The following is a 15,678-nucleotide window of genomic DNA, read 5'->3' on the forward strand; positions in this document are numbered from 1 at the left end:
AAACCTTGTGTCACTTTTATATTGCCCCGTTTAAATATCAAACAAAAAAATGTTCTTGGTAAAAAATATGTCACATATTATTTTATATTATAAATGATAAAATTAATCTTATATTTTTTAATATTAATCAATGGCAAATATTTATTATATTTTTTTATGTATTAATGACAAATATTTGTCATATAATTTTTTTATATTTATGAGTGTCAAATATTTATCTCATGTTTTTTAATATTTATCTAATAATTTTTAATATTTATCAATGACAGAAATTTACTTATTATTTTTTAATATTTATCTCATGTTTTTTTTAATATTATCAATATATATATATATATTATAATAGTTATTTGTTTATTTATTTTTTAAAATTTACTTGTTCACATTCAAATAATGATGGACAAAAAGTTAAATAAAGATAAACTTGTATTTTTAATTTATTTTTTTAATTTTTTTTCAACTCCTCTTCAATTCAATTGCTAGATCTATTCCTTAGTTTATTACCCTATAATTTAATGTGTGAAATGAGGAAGTGACATTTATGAAGAAATGAAAAGTAATTAATATCACCCTAAAAATAAAAAAAATATTAGTTATTTTGAAATAATATTTCTTACAAATGAATCAATTATGACTACTATTATAGAATGAAAGAAATAATATATTCAGATTATTTATGAGAGAATTGCCTTAGGTACGAACAGTAATTAACTGGACGACACACCTATCTGAATGTGAGACAACAGCCAGAAAATAAAAATGGAAAATATATAAACGTAGTCAATGCATTGTTAAAAATTATTAATCTGAAAGAACCTTGCAAACGGTGATCTGAGACACAGTGATTGTTGCTGCTTCGTTTCATCGATGATGCGAAATCGAATTTTGATTTCCACATAAGTTCTGTTTCCGATAAGAATTCGGATTGGATCGGATCGAACCGGACCGGATCCAGCATGTCCAAGTCTTTACCCTACTCCAGAAAAGATGTTGACTACGATAACGCCAAGTTTCGCCACCGTTCTTTTTTCAAGGTTCTTTTTTCTTCCCTTTTCTTAATTCACCACCATAGTTTCCAATTTCTCTTAGTTATTATCCCTTTCTTTTACTACTGGTTAATTAATTAATTTCGTTTTGCTGATTTATTATATGATATATCTTTGTTGGTTGAAAATAATAATAAGATCAAAATGTGGTCTATTGATTAATTCTCCGCTGTGTGGTTTTTTCAGCTTAATTAGTTGCTTGCTATGTTCTGCTATATTCGGAGATACTTGTTCCAATGTGTTAATCTTGTTTAAATTTGTTTATGAGATGAGTTAATGAGTCTCTTCTAGCTTAACTAGTAGTCTCGGGTTCAAATTGCCGAGTCCCGAGCATGCACTGGCTGTAAAACTCTTAATGTTGAGATTGATAACCTATATGGTCCTACCCAGCTCGAGAAATTACTATGTATAGTTGGCTAGTTGAGCAGGGATATCCAATTTATACCTAAATAAAAAATGTGCATAAATAATTTGAGGTGTGATGTATTTGGAGTATTGTGCTTCTTGTATTAAATGTGTTTTCTGTTTGTTACTGAAAATTAAAATGAAAGACAAATGTTTGATACTTACTAATTTTCCAGGTTATTACTCAGAGCTTCCTCACCAATAACCGAAAGCGTGATTGTATTAGCTGCAGTACTGGAAAGTTTCTATGCTTGATATTGATCTTTGGTGTAGCATACCTTGTGCTGACACATAAGACAAGTCCAGGTCATGTAGTTTCTCGAGATCAAGTAATTGGAATGACTGAAGAACATAGCAACAGTACTATTGGTGCCAGCAGATTAAAGAAGTTCTGGAGACGGGCGCCAAGACTTCCTCCTCAATTACCTCCTGATACTAAAGGGAGTAATACTAGTATTGACCATGTACCTGCAACTCTAGATGTCAAAGCGTTGTGGATTACTAGGCAACAAAAAGTCAAAGAAGCTTTCATTCATGCGTGGTCTGGTTACAAAAAATATGCCATGGGTTATGATGAACTTATGCCAGTTAGCCACCATGGAATTGATGGATTGGGGGGATTAGGTGCTACAGTAGTAGATGCTCTTGATACAGCTATGATAATGGGTGTTGATGAAGTTGTTGCTGATGCGGGATCCTGGGTTGAAGAGCACCTTTCTGAGAGAATTAGCAAAAAAGGACAAGTAAATTTATTTGAAACCACAATACGGGTTTTGGGTGGTCTTTTAAGTGCATATCATTTAAGTGGTGGGGAAAAAGGACTGAATTCTACTCATGCAGGACCTAAACCGGCTGTTTATCTAGAAACTGCTAAGAATTTGGGTGACCGTCTCCTATCTGCTTTCACATCCAGTCCAACTCCTATTCCATTTAGTGATGTTGTTCTGCATGACTCATCAGCACATCCAGCTCCTGGTGGACTGAGTAGCACGTCAGAAGTTTCCACGTTGCAGCTTGAGTTCAATTATCTCAGTACTGTAACTGGTGATGAGAAATATGGTTTGGAGGCAATGAAAGTCATGGAACACATGAAGACTCTTCCGAAAGTGGAAGGACTAGTTCCTATCTACATTAGGTATGGAATTGCATATATTTTAATTAGTGTATCTGGACATTAATTCTCACTTCAAATAATTCTTGATATATCTTTTAATTGTTTTGTGTTCATTTGCTTCTTTTATTGCTCTAATTTTTTTGGTCACTTTCAGGCGTGCGTCTTAAATTCCTTTCTCATTAGATTTCTACTAACATTTACATATTTCTATTAATTAAATGCAGCCCTCATTCTGGTCAGTTTAGTGGAGACAACATTAGACTGGGATCTCGTGGCGACAGTTACTATGAGTACTTACTTAAAGTATGGCTTCAGAGTGGACCTAGTAGCGATAACAATACATCATATTTATACGAGATGTATAAGGAAGCAATGACTGGTGTTAGGCATCTTCTTGTTCAGAAATCAGTTCCAAATGGATTAGTTTTTGTTGGAGAATTGCCTTATGGATCAAATGGTGGTTTCAGCCCAAAAATGGATCACCTGGTAGGTAGCACTTCCTAATTTTGAAGTTTGTCATTGCATGAAATTTATGTATTGCTTTAGTCGATTGAAAATATCATTGAGTAGAAATAGTGAAACAGGATTAAGGGAATGACAATTTTTGTGCCATATGTAGTACTGCACTTGCTATGTATTTGTCTGATTATCCTGAAGTGTGGATGGTTTTTTTCTTTGAAGATATCGATTTGTATTTATGTTCATGAAGCATCATATTCAGTTTTTTTATTGCCTCTGATATTATGATATTCGTATCTTATGAAATGACTTTTAACCTACGGCCTTCGCAGAGACTTACTCATGCTCTGTTATGTTCATGGTTTAAAATTAATTCCATAAACACTTGAAATATCTCAATAATATGTTTTACGTGTGAGGAGCTGGATTTTATTGTTATGGGAAAGCATTTTGGTTATTTACAAATTGAGCATGTAGTCTTATAACATTGTGTAACGTGAGGGTGTCATGAATGAATGTACTCAACAGTGGTAGTTGAATTAAAATTAAACCGATACTCATAAAAATGAGAGCAGTAACCAAGAAATATTCTAGCTTAATGTTAAGATGTTCTAGAATATCTTAGTTTATCTCATAGGATTAGTTTCATATTTGCAGCATCTTAGATTTTTTCGTAAGTTTAGTCTCTATGTTTCTTGATTATTATTAACATGATATTTTTCTTGAGTTTTCTATCTGTTTAGGATTTGATGTCTTGTATTAGTATAAATACGGGGTAGTGCTACGGCTTAGTCTTTTGCACCAAATTTTTATCGATTATATTAAACCATAATCATATTTCAAATTTCTTTATTTTTTCTCTTCTCCTTGTTTTATCTAAAACCCATAACTTCAACAATAACGAAGAGGTACCTGGTTAATGTTGACATTGACATACTAACATTGAAGTAAACTTTGATGCTGCTCATTCAGGTGTGTTTCTTACCCGGCACTCTTGCACTTGGTGCCACTAAAGGCCTAACAAAGAAACAGGCAATGGGAAACAATATGCTTAACCTTGAAGACCTAGAAAATTTGAAGCTTGCAGAAGATTTGGCTAAAACATGCTTTGAGATGTACTCAGTGACTTCAACCGGTCTAGCTCCTGAAATTGCTTACTTTCATACTGAGGTTAGTAGGGCTTTTATGACATTTTGGACTCAATAAATGTTAGTAGATCACATTCAAAGCAGCTATAAATTTCATTATTTACTTATGTCCTCTTCTCTACGGTGCTGCTCACAATTTTTTTTCTTCTTCTTATGCTTCTTATGGGCAGTATGTTTTTTGCTCCATTTATATATAGTGAGAATTGAGACATAACATGTAGCATCTGGTGTATTCTTTTGATAACCAGGAATTTTCTGAACAAGGTCATGATGGGGGAAATAAGAGCTCAGAATATATTAATGACATCATAATAAAACCTGCTGACCGTCATAATCTTTTGAGACCTGAAACTGTGGAATCGTTCTTTGTTTTGTACCGTATTACAGAAGATCTAAAGTATGATTTCCCCCTCTTATGTATAAGATTACTTAATATTTTTATTTTTTGTCACCACACACAAGAAACACTGAATATGGGCTAGTTTTTCTTTTTTGAGATTTTTTTTTCTAAATAATCATATACGTATACATTGTCTTCCAGATATCGTGAATGGGGTTGGCAAATCTTTGAAGCCTTTGAAAAGTACACAAAGGTTGATACTGGTGGATATTGTTCTTTGGACGATGTAACTAGTATTCCTCCTCCTAAACGAGATAAAATGGAGACTTTCTTTCTAGGAGAAACACTTAAGTATTTATACTTGCTTTTTGGAGATAGCTCCCATATTCCATTGGATAAATTTGTTTTTAACACAGAAGCACATCCTATACCAATCAATTTGAAGAAATGAGTTTTATTCATCAAAGGCATACATTAGACGGTTTTTAGAAATCCAGATAGTGTTCATACAATGTGAGATGCTTCTTCGAAGTTACTCTGGCATCTGTGACTCTGAGCAAGAGCGCTTCTTGTTGTAAAGAAATTAATTAGTTGGGTTCTCGGGGAAAAAAGAAACTATCCAATATTTTTTAAACATTCAGTACATCAGCAAACATGTTGTAGAGACTCTCACTCGATTATATGACTTTTTTTTTTTGGATTTACAACCAGACATCTTGATGAGACTGTAAATTTTGTTTCAACGATCATAAACCAAGAGCAGCTTTTGTAATTTGAATTGTATGATTTTCCAATATCTTGCTGGATGCTTGGCATTTTAATTTTTCAAAAGTTGATTATACCATTGTCATTACATTTCTAAAGGTACTACTTATCTTCCTATCTACAATGGTAACATCATGCACTCAAATAGTCACTATCAGTGCCTAGAAGAAAGAGATGATCGCCATCTCGAATGACATCAATGTCGTCTATCTCTGCATTCTCTTTATTAATTACTTTTGTGGGGTTGAAGCCGCCAAATTTTTCTCCTGCAATTTTGCAAGTTAATAGTTAGAAGTAGAAAGTAAGAGCAGTACAGTGTTATTCAATTTTGTGTTCAGAAAACTGATATCGCTCTCTCCATTCTCTTCCAGGCATGTGTGTGTATGTGTTTCTCAAATTATAGGCTCATAAATCATGATCAATTAATCTTTTTGGGTTCAAAGCTTACCAGCAATTTTGAGCAGTTCTTCTAATGAATCAGGTAGGATTATCAGTTTCCCATGCTGTCCATGCGAGTTACTTTGCCATCCACTTAGCAAATGGATTGTTACCCTCTTCTTGTTGAACCTTGCCATTTCTATATGACTTGGACAATTAGATTTTCTTGTATTGGAGTCTGTGTATACTTTCTCAAATGGGAAGTTATTAGTTCTAATACCATCCTGTCTACTATTTCTGGTTGAGCCATTCCTGCAATGGTTAAGGATTTGTGGCTCCACAATCTCTATTCTATGTTCGTCCGATTTCTTCTCGCTTTCACAATTCGTTTTACGGTCAGAAACGCTCTTGTTTTTTAATTGTTGTACTAGAGCTTTGTGTGTCAACCCTATGGCATTTGGGTTCTTTGCTTTTGCATCTCTTTCGAGCAGAATTTCAACAATGTCTAGTTTCCCCTTATGCGCAGGCAACACAGCGGCATGGAGATCTTCTTTTCCAACCTCAGGTATTATGTTATTAGTGACTATATGAACATCATTAGTCACTTTATGCAAACTATTCTCTGAGTCTCTGATATTTATATACTCTCCTTCATGCATTGAGGAATGGCCATATAAATTATTTGTAGACTCGTCAGAAGAGCTTTCTATTGTGTTACCTCCGTGAAGCGGTTTATGTAGAACTGATCCAGGATCGGTATGTGGATATTCCAAACTGGATCCTTCATTCCCCTTTAATCTCTGTCAAATATGGATCACAAATGATTAGGAACCTACTATTATTGAGGGAGGGGGGTTAATGAATGATAAATATAATTTATGCAATACATTCTCCATATTTTGAGTTAGAGGCTTTGAAAATCCTAATTACCATTAAAAGGTTATCCATTATAATCTGTGCATCTCCTGGATTTGCTTTTAAAACATTCATTAAGGATGTTCTGTTCAGTCTTAAAATCTGAGAAAGCTCTGTGGTCCGAACTGTGAAAGGTTGCGGTACATGATATAAAACTCCAAACTCTCCAAATGTATCTACTGCAATTGCCTTGCCAAGAATCTGAAATATAGAGATAGGAAGTTATATTCTTTTTTTTCATTATGCAAGTTGAAGAAAGAAAAAAACATGTTCTGTTTGATTGTTATGACATACTTGATCATGGCCATCAATGCTGCGAACAAGAGTCTGCAACAAGAATAATTTGAAAATTAGTAGACATTCCTTAAGATTCATTTATGGTTACTACTACCCATGCTTGAGTTAACTCACCACTGCCCCTGAAATCAGCACATAAATGTCGGTAGGAGACTCATTTTGCAGTATCACTTCTTCCTTTGGTGGGAAATACTCTGCTTCCATTTCTGAAACCTGTATTATTACAGTTACTGGGTGTCAGATGTTGTAACTTTAGTTCTTCATCATCTTACAAGAGACAAAAAGTTGAAACAAACAAGACATGTGGAGTATTACCAGTTGGAAAAGGAAGTCATGGGAGACTCCTTGGAAGAGGTAGACCTTCTGCACGACAGGAAAAAAGAGATGGTGTGCGATGCTCGATCGAATTGCCTTCGGAAGATCATTTAATGCTTCCTGCTGCTTCAGTCCTTCTGTTTTAAACCTCAAACATATGTGTGCCAACATTTGATCATGTACGCGATTTGGCAAATGATTTCTGGAAGCAAATTCAGAAGCTGCTTTGACAGTATCCCTCTGTGACCAAAATGAATCCTCTCTTATTTAGAGGGAAGAAATAAAGTTCCTCTTATCTGAATGAGTTTTTTGTTTTAGAAAAGATACAATTAGCTATAGCTAACAAAAAAAATAACCGAAGGTCTACATAACATGAAACTCTGGACTTGAAGAATTGTACTAGGTGTGATGTTTCAAATATACTTGTCAATTGTGGGGCCTACACTGCATTTGAAACTAACTTATTGAACATTGGCCTGGTTAATGACTTTGAAGGGCGTTGTTGAATGATAATAAGGGTTGAGTCCAACACATGTATATAATATAAAACTATCATAGCAGGTGGCTGGCACAGGCAAATTGAGAAGCAGTAGAAGAAGCTTAAGCTTAAAAGTACTTACAAAGTTTCTGGTGTGGCTGGTCCAGTGCACTACAAGGTTAGTCATGTTTCCAATGATGTATGATGTTAAACCTAAGTTGAACAACATGTAAGCAATATCAAACAACATCTCTCTGGTGTTCTCAGCATGTAAATCTCCATAGCCGGTGGTAGTAAGCGTGACAATTGACCAGTATATCGCAGTTATATATCTGTCCCAAAGACTTTCTTCTTTAAAATTTGGATACACAGCACCTATCCAGGTTCGTTTGGAATCAGGATACCTATCAGCAATTAAATAGTTAAAACATCCAGCACAGTGCACTGCAAACAAGGTTACCTGAAAATTTTGTGAGTGGCAATTCAGTTCCTGGATGTACCCATAAATAGTAAAGGAAGAAATGAAGCTTATGGTGTTTAGTGACTTACAGCGATGAGCTTCGTGCACCTAATCCAGAAGTAATTGAAGCGAATGTCCTTTTCAAGTCTGAAACAAAACGAAAGCACAAGTAAGCAATGACTGGCTTATTCTAGTAAATAGAAGAATCGATGAAACCAGAATGAAGAAGTTAAATATAATATGATGGCAAACCTTGCAAACAGGGAACTGACTCGCCTCAGACGCCATAGTCGAAACATGTTAAGAACTTTGAAGCCGAGCTCACTGTTACGATTAGTGAAGAGGAGGCTAATGGGCTCAAGTGGTGCCGTTGAGCAGATATCAAAAGCAAACCAGGTGGATATGTACCTGCATGTTTTGTGTAGAAATATAAAGTAAGTAGGGTTTTGGGACATTCATTTTAGTTTTGAAGGAAGAAAAGTTTTATATATATATCACCTGATTGCGATTTTCTTTGGATCATCAATGAGAAGATAAGAATGGCTATCGAGGTACGCAACAAAGAATGTAAGTATGATATCGATGGCGAAGAAGCCATTGACAATGTTGTCTATGATGAATAGTCCATCTTGCTTATAAGTCAGAAAGGCAAACTCAAAGGGACAAATCCAAGCTGAGTATATGACTAGAACAACCAGTAACAACTCCCAAGCCCTGTAATAAATTATATATGAAAACTTGATAAGGTGCATGCACAATATTCATAAGAGTTATGTTATTGTGACTATGTAAAAAGGGTCATCACCTATAGTGAGGATTGAATGGGGAGATTAGGTGTTTTTGTAGTCTAGTTTCCCGGTTTATTCGGGCGCCAAGAGACGGTAGAAGATCACTAGACAAAAAACTGCTATGTGTAAAACTTCCGATTTCCAATTCATTTGACCAGAACCTCTGGAAGAAGTTTTTGGCTCTGGAAAGTGACATGTTATTATGAGTACGAAATTGGATCCTCAATAAGGCTACAAAAGAGGTAGTAGTTAAGTTTTCAATTCATGTAGTTGAATACTATGGACCTGGCCATATTTATAGTCAGACTTTAGACCACTTTTTCCTTGCCTTTTCATTTTGAAGCTGTGATAAAGGGATAAGCAAGAAGCTTATGCATCTAATTCTAATTAAAGCTTATAAAAGAGAGTGGTAAAAACGTGGAGGGAAAATCCTCCACTTTGTCTCAACAAATAAAGCTTGAGGAAATGGAAGAAAAGAAGAGGAATGGTAAAGCCATGCTAGTGGCAGACAGAAGATTTTCTGATATATGCATTTGCAGACAATTTTTATGTCAGAGAGGGTTCCAAGAAGATGCAAATGGTGTTTCTTGTTGTATATAGGTGGTTCTAAAGGTGGCTATAGTCATTGTTGTGGTGGTAGTTCCATCAATTCATATAGAGATGGAGATTATATATATATAAAAAATGGAAAATATTATTGGGCACTTTACTTTGAAGGAACAAATTCAGTACGAAAATTGAAAAACATATTGGTTAGTGTTTACATTTGTAATCTAAAGATAGAGCAGTAGAATTAGTATTTGTAAGTATGACACGTGAACCAATGAGGTTTTTTAGAGGTTGAAACACACTATCACTTGTCTAAAACCCCACCAAAAGAAAATCACAATTATTAATGCTGCTGATTATCTTAATTCACATTCACATGTTGATTAATCTCCCTTATCTCTCATGCTTTTCTCCTGATTATTATTACTGGCCTTTCACATTTGATTAAGGGCCTTATGGCCCATTGATGTTTTATTGCAACTGGATTCTATTTTGTGAGGTAATGTTGATAAACTATATGAAATTTACAAGGTTAAGATAGGAATGTTAATCAGGAATTTTCTTTCTCTTCTTGTCAAAAGAAGAAGAGGAATTTTCTTTCTATTCTCTCCATTCATTCTTTGTTGCCCTCAAGCCACATGTTGATAAAAGGAATTATGGTTTGTCTTATGTTTGAATTATTTTGATTGAAAGGAATAAAGCACAAAAAAATTATGACTTTTGATTGGAGAAATTCCAAGTAATGAAGTATTTAAAGTTGGTATAAAATACAAATGTTGTTGAGTAAGAATTCCTTGAGATCATTTATTAGTTAATTTAGCATGTGAAAGATGGTCATTATCTTGAGTACTGGTCCCGTATGAATATCTCACCAGAATCTTTCCAAGAGATAATGAATGAGAGTGCTAAACCCACTTGATGCAGGTCCAAAGTTTGTGCCCAAGGATAATTTTTATAATAAAAGCACAAAATCTGAAGCCAAACAGGATATTTACCCTAGTACTATATGGTAAATACTTGAAAGTTCTTTTGGGCAAACCCAGGCTATGTTTTAAACAGCTGTCACAGGAACAGTTGCAATCGCGTTGCGATTCTTGATATTGCAGAGATTTGGGGTTAGATGCGGCTTCAATTGTGGCGCTTTGCGGTTTCGGAAACACAAAATATAGTCGTTTAAACAACTGTCCTCTTTCCATCGATGTTCTTTCAAACACACAAATTAGGGACAAAACAATTTTTAACAATAATGTTGGTCTCTATAGTCTTTTTTTTTAATGAATGTTGCAGATTCTAATGAACTTTGAGTTAAATACAAATCCTTTAGAAAAATTTGAATTTGAATCCGACTGAAATAGTACATTATACAAATTGGTATTTAGCAAGGAAATAATCAAGTAACAAGTAACGAGTAACAAGTGGTAATATGTTATCATTGATGCATTAATTGGGCAAAACATGGAAGTGGGGTTATGACAAAGTACTATTTGTTGCTTATGGTGGCACCAATAGGCAATATAGCCTGCAGAGAAGCCCCACCTCGTGGGATGCATGTTATGAAGGCATACAATATCACATGGACTAACCAAGGTGTGGTTTTTAAGGTTGTTTGATTAGCAAGGAATCAACTAAAATGTTGTTAACAATATGTGGTTATGGATTAGTGTGTGGAACTCTCGAGTGTGGTTTAGTTTTGTAAAGGATACCCCATGAATCATGATGGTTTTGAAAATATGATCTGCAAAAAGGTTCAGAAGATGTTGACATGCAGGGGCAAATCCCTCATCAATCTGCACAGATTAATATTTCTCACCAACTCTCTAACATATATGGTATTGGTCACAAAATGTGGCTTAGCTAGCAGTTCCATTACCTAAAATGGTTCATTGCACATGCAATCATATCATCATTAATGTTTCAGATACCATTATATGTTAAGTGAAATTCAGCAAGAATAGTATTAAGATGGATGATCTTCTAAAAAGTTTTTGTGTTGTTACTTCTCTTAGAGAGTTTAGAGACAAGCAAAAAACATAACCAAATATTTAAGACAACATCTCAATCTAAAACTTTAAATATTAAGTATATAAGTTTTTTATTTATATATTCAACATTTTCTTTATTTTTAATTGACGTGAGATTTAATCACATTCTCATTTATTTCTATGTAAAAATAGAAACTCTATTTTAGAGTATGATATGTTTTTAGAGTATCCAACAGTAAATATTATTTTCTTTCAAAAATTGAGTATATTTATAGTGTGAATTTTAACATGTATAATCCAAAGACCGATTTTCTGACTTTATGTTTAAGGAGCCGCTTACAATTGATAGACATAAATAATTTGGTAGTTGGGGCATGAATTTTGTAAAAGAAAAAAAAGGTTTAATTATATTTTGCATTCTTTATCTTTATCTTTTATCTTATATTTCTTTTAACCTCTTATCTTTATTTAATTTATTTTAGTTGTTTATATTTAGTTTTTATTATTTATTTTTATTTAATATTTGATTCCTTTTAGTCCTATATCATTGTAGGAATATAATTTCATATACAATAACTCATAAAAACAATACGTCAAAAACATTGAGAAAAAAAGTTGACCTATTATAGTTGGTAGAAACAAGAAGTTCACCGGTAGATTCTTTATTTTGAGAACTATATTACAGACTTTCAAAATATAGTGTGAAAATTATATTTTAAAAAAGAAAAAAAATACAACTTACAAGAAATTCCTAGTTGTTGATTTATAACAACAGTACAATAAAGTCAAAGTCAATCCTATTTTCCTAATAAATTTTTTTACTCAACCCATTTTTCTAATTGATTTTATGAATACTCAAGATTTTTGAGAAAACCAGCTTTAGAAACAAGCATAAGAACATATAAAATTCATGTTTTTTTTAATCAAAATGGAGAATTTTATTTTTCAATTCAGTCATAATAGAAATAATTGATGGACAAATACGTAAAAATTAGAGTATTTTTCTTTCTATTTTTAATTTCTCACTAGTAAAATTTTCTATGTATTTTAAAAAATGTGTATTAAAACAATACAAATTATTAAGTGTGCATCCAATCCAAACATGTAAAAATTGGTAATTTTTCTAAATGCTTATTTTTGAATTGATATATTTAAAAATGGGGAAAATAGCCTTATATATTTAATGAGCATTTTGCCTTCGGTGTCAATTGGGGCCCACCTTTTGTTGTGCGCATTTTCCTCGGGTATCAAATGGGGCCCACTGTTTTGCTACCAAGCTACGCGCAAAGGAAGCCCAATTTTATACCCTATAAATTCCACTTTTAATTTAACATATTCTTTTAATTTGTTTCTACAATTGCATGATTTGTTCGATGGTTATATTATGTCCCAATACATGGTGCTTCTTGTTTAGTTTTCTGCATTTGTTTCTATTAAATGAAAAAAAATAGCTTGATAAGATTTTTCAATGAATATAAAATATTAAACCATAAAACTATACCTCTAGCTTTTTGCTGAAAATTTAAGACTAATCAATTTGCTTTGAAATGCTAACTAAGAAAGTTGAGCTCTCATAAGATGATGAATGGAAGAGTAAATCTTTAAATTAATTTTATTTAAACCATATCGTTGTCCAAAAATATATTTAAAATTTTATTAATGTATATTTTAAATATTTAAAAAATAATTCAACATGCTTAAAATCTTCAAAGACACAATTTTGATATTAAATCAATATAAAAATATATCATTTATGTGATTGTGTTCAATAAAAAAGTTAAATAGGAACGTTACAATAAATAAATACAACAGAAAGCTAACAATGAAAAAACAATATTTGTCTTATGGCTATTGAAAGACCAATTGCAAATTTGAAATAAGACTTAGTCTAATCGATGGTCCTATAAAAAAGCACTCCTAATTTATTCTCTTTTTTTTCTATTTAAAATTAAGATTGTATTAATAAAAAGTCATGAATTTAATTTAAAAATAAAAATTAATATATTTAATTTAAATTTTAAATTAAATATATTAATTTTTGTTGATTTATTTTTATTTTTAAATATAAACAGAAGATGTATGAATCTATCTCAAAAACTTTATAATTTTTTACCATCAGTCAACTTTAAAAGTCCTGTGTTAATTAATTAAGAATATGGGATTTTCAATTAAATATACCTAAAAAAATTGTGAGCATTAGAGGCTTTGTTTTAGTTGGCATGTGGAATTTTATTTATTTCTCTTAGCAAAATAGACTTTTCAAAATGTATTGGTTGTATCTTTTAAAAAATATTGACCTAATATATACTTTATCTAGGTTAAGTCATATAAAGGGGATCGGCCTATTTTCCAACCTAGAAGCGATCTCAACATTTATAGTAACGATCATTGTATATAAACGGGTGGGTGTTAATAAAAGTTGAACTAATAAAATATTTATAAAATTCGAATTAAACTAAATTAATAAAGAATAAATTAGTTTAGTTTGACTCATGGTTTAGGCGATGGTGAGAGGTGATAATAGGTGGTTGGTGGGGTTAGATTGGAGGCCGACGAGGCTAAGAGTGGTGGTCTATGGAGGTTAGAGTTGTCGAAAGTGGAGGTCAAAGTGATTATTGAAATGGTAGTGAGTGGTAGCAAGTAGGGACGATAGGTGGATTAGGTGGTCAGTGAAGACCGGAGTATGGTTGTTAGAGCTATGGTTGTCGGTGGTTAATTGGAGTGGTTGAATATAATGATGCTAAGAGCAATAAATGATGATGGTTAGAGTGATAGTCAATGTAGTGATCGACGACCACTAATATAATAGTGATGTGTTGTAATTAAAACAAAAAATTATAAGAAATAATTTTGTTTTTTTATTTTTAGTTATATAGATAAGTTGTTTCAAGCTTAGCGAAAAATCAATTTATTATGTTTTATTTTTAAAATTAACTTCCTTTTTTTGTGTGTCTATTTTTCAAAGTTAACTTCTCATAATCGTTATAAATGAGCTAATAATATGCGAAACTACCAATTTGAATCCTCTCAATTTATATGTCTTTCAATTTCTCTCAATCATCTCTATTTTTCTTAATTTTATTTTTATTTTAAAAAAAATCAATTTGAATTAAAAGTTTATATATAAAAATCGTGTATGTAAAGTTTTACGCAAATAAAACAATAATTTGATATGTTATTAAGATACATCAAAATCATCTTATGTATTTTTATTGAACACCGTTAATTTTCACGAGTTTCAATAACATTTTAAATTATTTTAGATTTTGTATAAAATTTTACATACATAATTTATATAATTTAAACTTTCAATTCAACGAAAAATATTAAAAATTAAAAATAATAAAGAAGATTGATAAATATTAAAGAAGATTGAGAAAATCAAAATTCGAAAATTAGTGGTTCGGATGTTGGTGTTGATCCTATTGAATGTAATGTAGCTAGTAGATTGCTCTATGTTGCATTGTTGCGCATTTGAGAAATTCAGTCCTCGTGTTATACTAATAACTAATATTCATCTATAATTTTTTTATCACAATTAAACTATATATATTCCAAGGAAAAACAAATAATGTAATTTAAAACAAAATACTTATAATTCAAATATGATAAATTGATGGAGTAATTTATTCACAAGAACAATGTAAAAATATTTTATAGTTCATCCGCTTATATTTTACGATTTATAATATTTATAAAAATATCTAGAAAGTTATATTACAATCTAAAATTAAATTATTGTAAGATATGATAAGATGAACGTATAATTTTTTTTTTACTCGTCTTTCCCAATCAGGCATCCGACTAAAAGAAAAAGATCCATATCTATCTCTGTTTCTTATCGATTGTGAAATTTAAGTCTTCATCTCTCACGCGACGAAGTTCAAGTTTCTCCGTCCGCACCCGCATCCATTTATATATATATATATATATAAAAAATAATAATTTTAAAAATCATATTAATTATAATTAATATAATAAAATGATTATTATTATATAATAGTAAAATTAAAAATATTAAAATTATATTTTTTATAGAGAGAAGATTATAAAATTTAATATTTAAAAAATATTAAATATATATGTACATATATATAAAATTTAAAAATTAAAATAATATTACTAGCGGAACGGATTTGGGTGTGGGTGCAGAGTAAATATCAACACTTCTAAGCTCGTCTCTGACCCCGAGTTTTAATTTCAAGAAAAACCTACATCAGCATCCGCACTCAATCAAAG

The 15,678-nt window shown here is 31.8% G+C and overlaps 2 protein-coding genes across 3 annotated transcripts; one reads left to right on the forward strand and one right to left on the reverse strand.

Moving 5' to 3' along the window:
- Positions 1 to 699: 699 nt before the first annotated feature.
- Positions 700 to 5,308, forward strand: LOC101515695 (mannosyl-oligosaccharide 1,2-alpha-mannosidase MNS3). Of its 2 annotated transcripts, none has more exons than XM_027330667.2 (6): positions 700 to 1,034; positions 1,640 to 2,586; positions 2,790 to 3,051; positions 3,997 to 4,194; positions 4,421 to 4,569; positions 4,714 to 5,308. In XM_027330667.2, the coding sequence occupies exons 1-6, from the start codon at positions 957 to 959 to the stop codon at positions 4,961 to 4,963; spliced, it is 1,884 nt and encodes a 627-aa protein (XP_027186468.1). In that variant the 5' UTR covers positions 700 to 956; the 3' UTR covers positions 4,964 to 5,308. The 2 variants fall into 2 exon arrangements, with proteins under 2 accessions (XP_027186468.1, XP_004486029.1); XM_004485972.3 differs by having other exon boundaries at positions 701 to 1,034; positions 1,628 to 2,586.
- LOC101514943 (potassium channel KAT3-like) lies at positions 5,245 to 9,826 on the reverse strand. The gene is made up of 11 exons (XM_004485969.4): positions 8,926 to 9,826; positions 8,619 to 8,834; positions 8,373 to 8,528; positions 8,210 to 8,267; positions 7,803 to 8,120; positions 7,183 to 7,422; positions 6,982 to 7,080; positions 6,865 to 6,897; positions 6,586 to 6,771; positions 5,726 to 6,455; positions 5,245 to 5,543 (listed from the first exon to the last, which is right to left on the reverse strand). The coding sequence occupies exons 1-11, from the start codon at positions 9,102 to 9,104 to the stop codon at positions 5,410 to 5,412; spliced, it is 2,349 nt and encodes a 782-aa protein (XP_004486026.1). The 5' UTR covers positions 9,105 to 9,826; the 3' UTR covers positions 5,245 to 5,409.
- Between the last annotated feature and the right edge of the window lie 5,852 nt (positions 9,827 to 15,678).

Source organism: Cicer arietinum, chromosome 1 (assembly GCF_000331145.2).
Source record: "Cicer arietinum cultivar CDC Frontier isolate Library 1 chromosome 1, Cicar.CDCFrontier_v2.0, whole genome shotgun sequence".
NCBI lineage: Eukaryota > Viridiplantae > Streptophyta > Magnoliopsida > Fabales > Fabaceae > Cicer > Cicer arietinum.

Coding starts and splice junctions, on each gene's coding strand:
- LOC101515695 (XM_004485972.3), top strand. CDS start 957: ATGTCCAAGTCTTTACCCTACTCCAGAAAAGATGTTGACTACGATAAC. Junction 2,587..2,789: donor CTAGTTCCTATCTACATTAG/GTATGGAATTGC, acceptor AATTAAATGCAG/CCCTCATTCTGGTCAGTTTA. Junction 4,570..4,713: donor CGTATTACAGAAGATCTAAA/GTATGATTTCCC, acceptor ATTGTCTTCCAG/ATATCGTGAATGGGGTTGGC.
- LOC101514943 (XM_004485969.4), bottom strand. CDS start 9,104: ATGTCACTTTCCAGAGCCAAAAACTTCTTCCAGAGGTTCTGGTCAAAT. Junction 8,529..8,618: donor CCAAAGAAAATCGCAATCAG/GTGATATATATA, acceptor CAAAACATGCAG/GTACATATCCACCTGGTTTG. Junction 6,456..6,585: donor TAATGGATAACCTTTTAATG/GTAATTAGGATT, acceptor CATATTTGACAG/AGATTAAAGGGGAATGAAGG.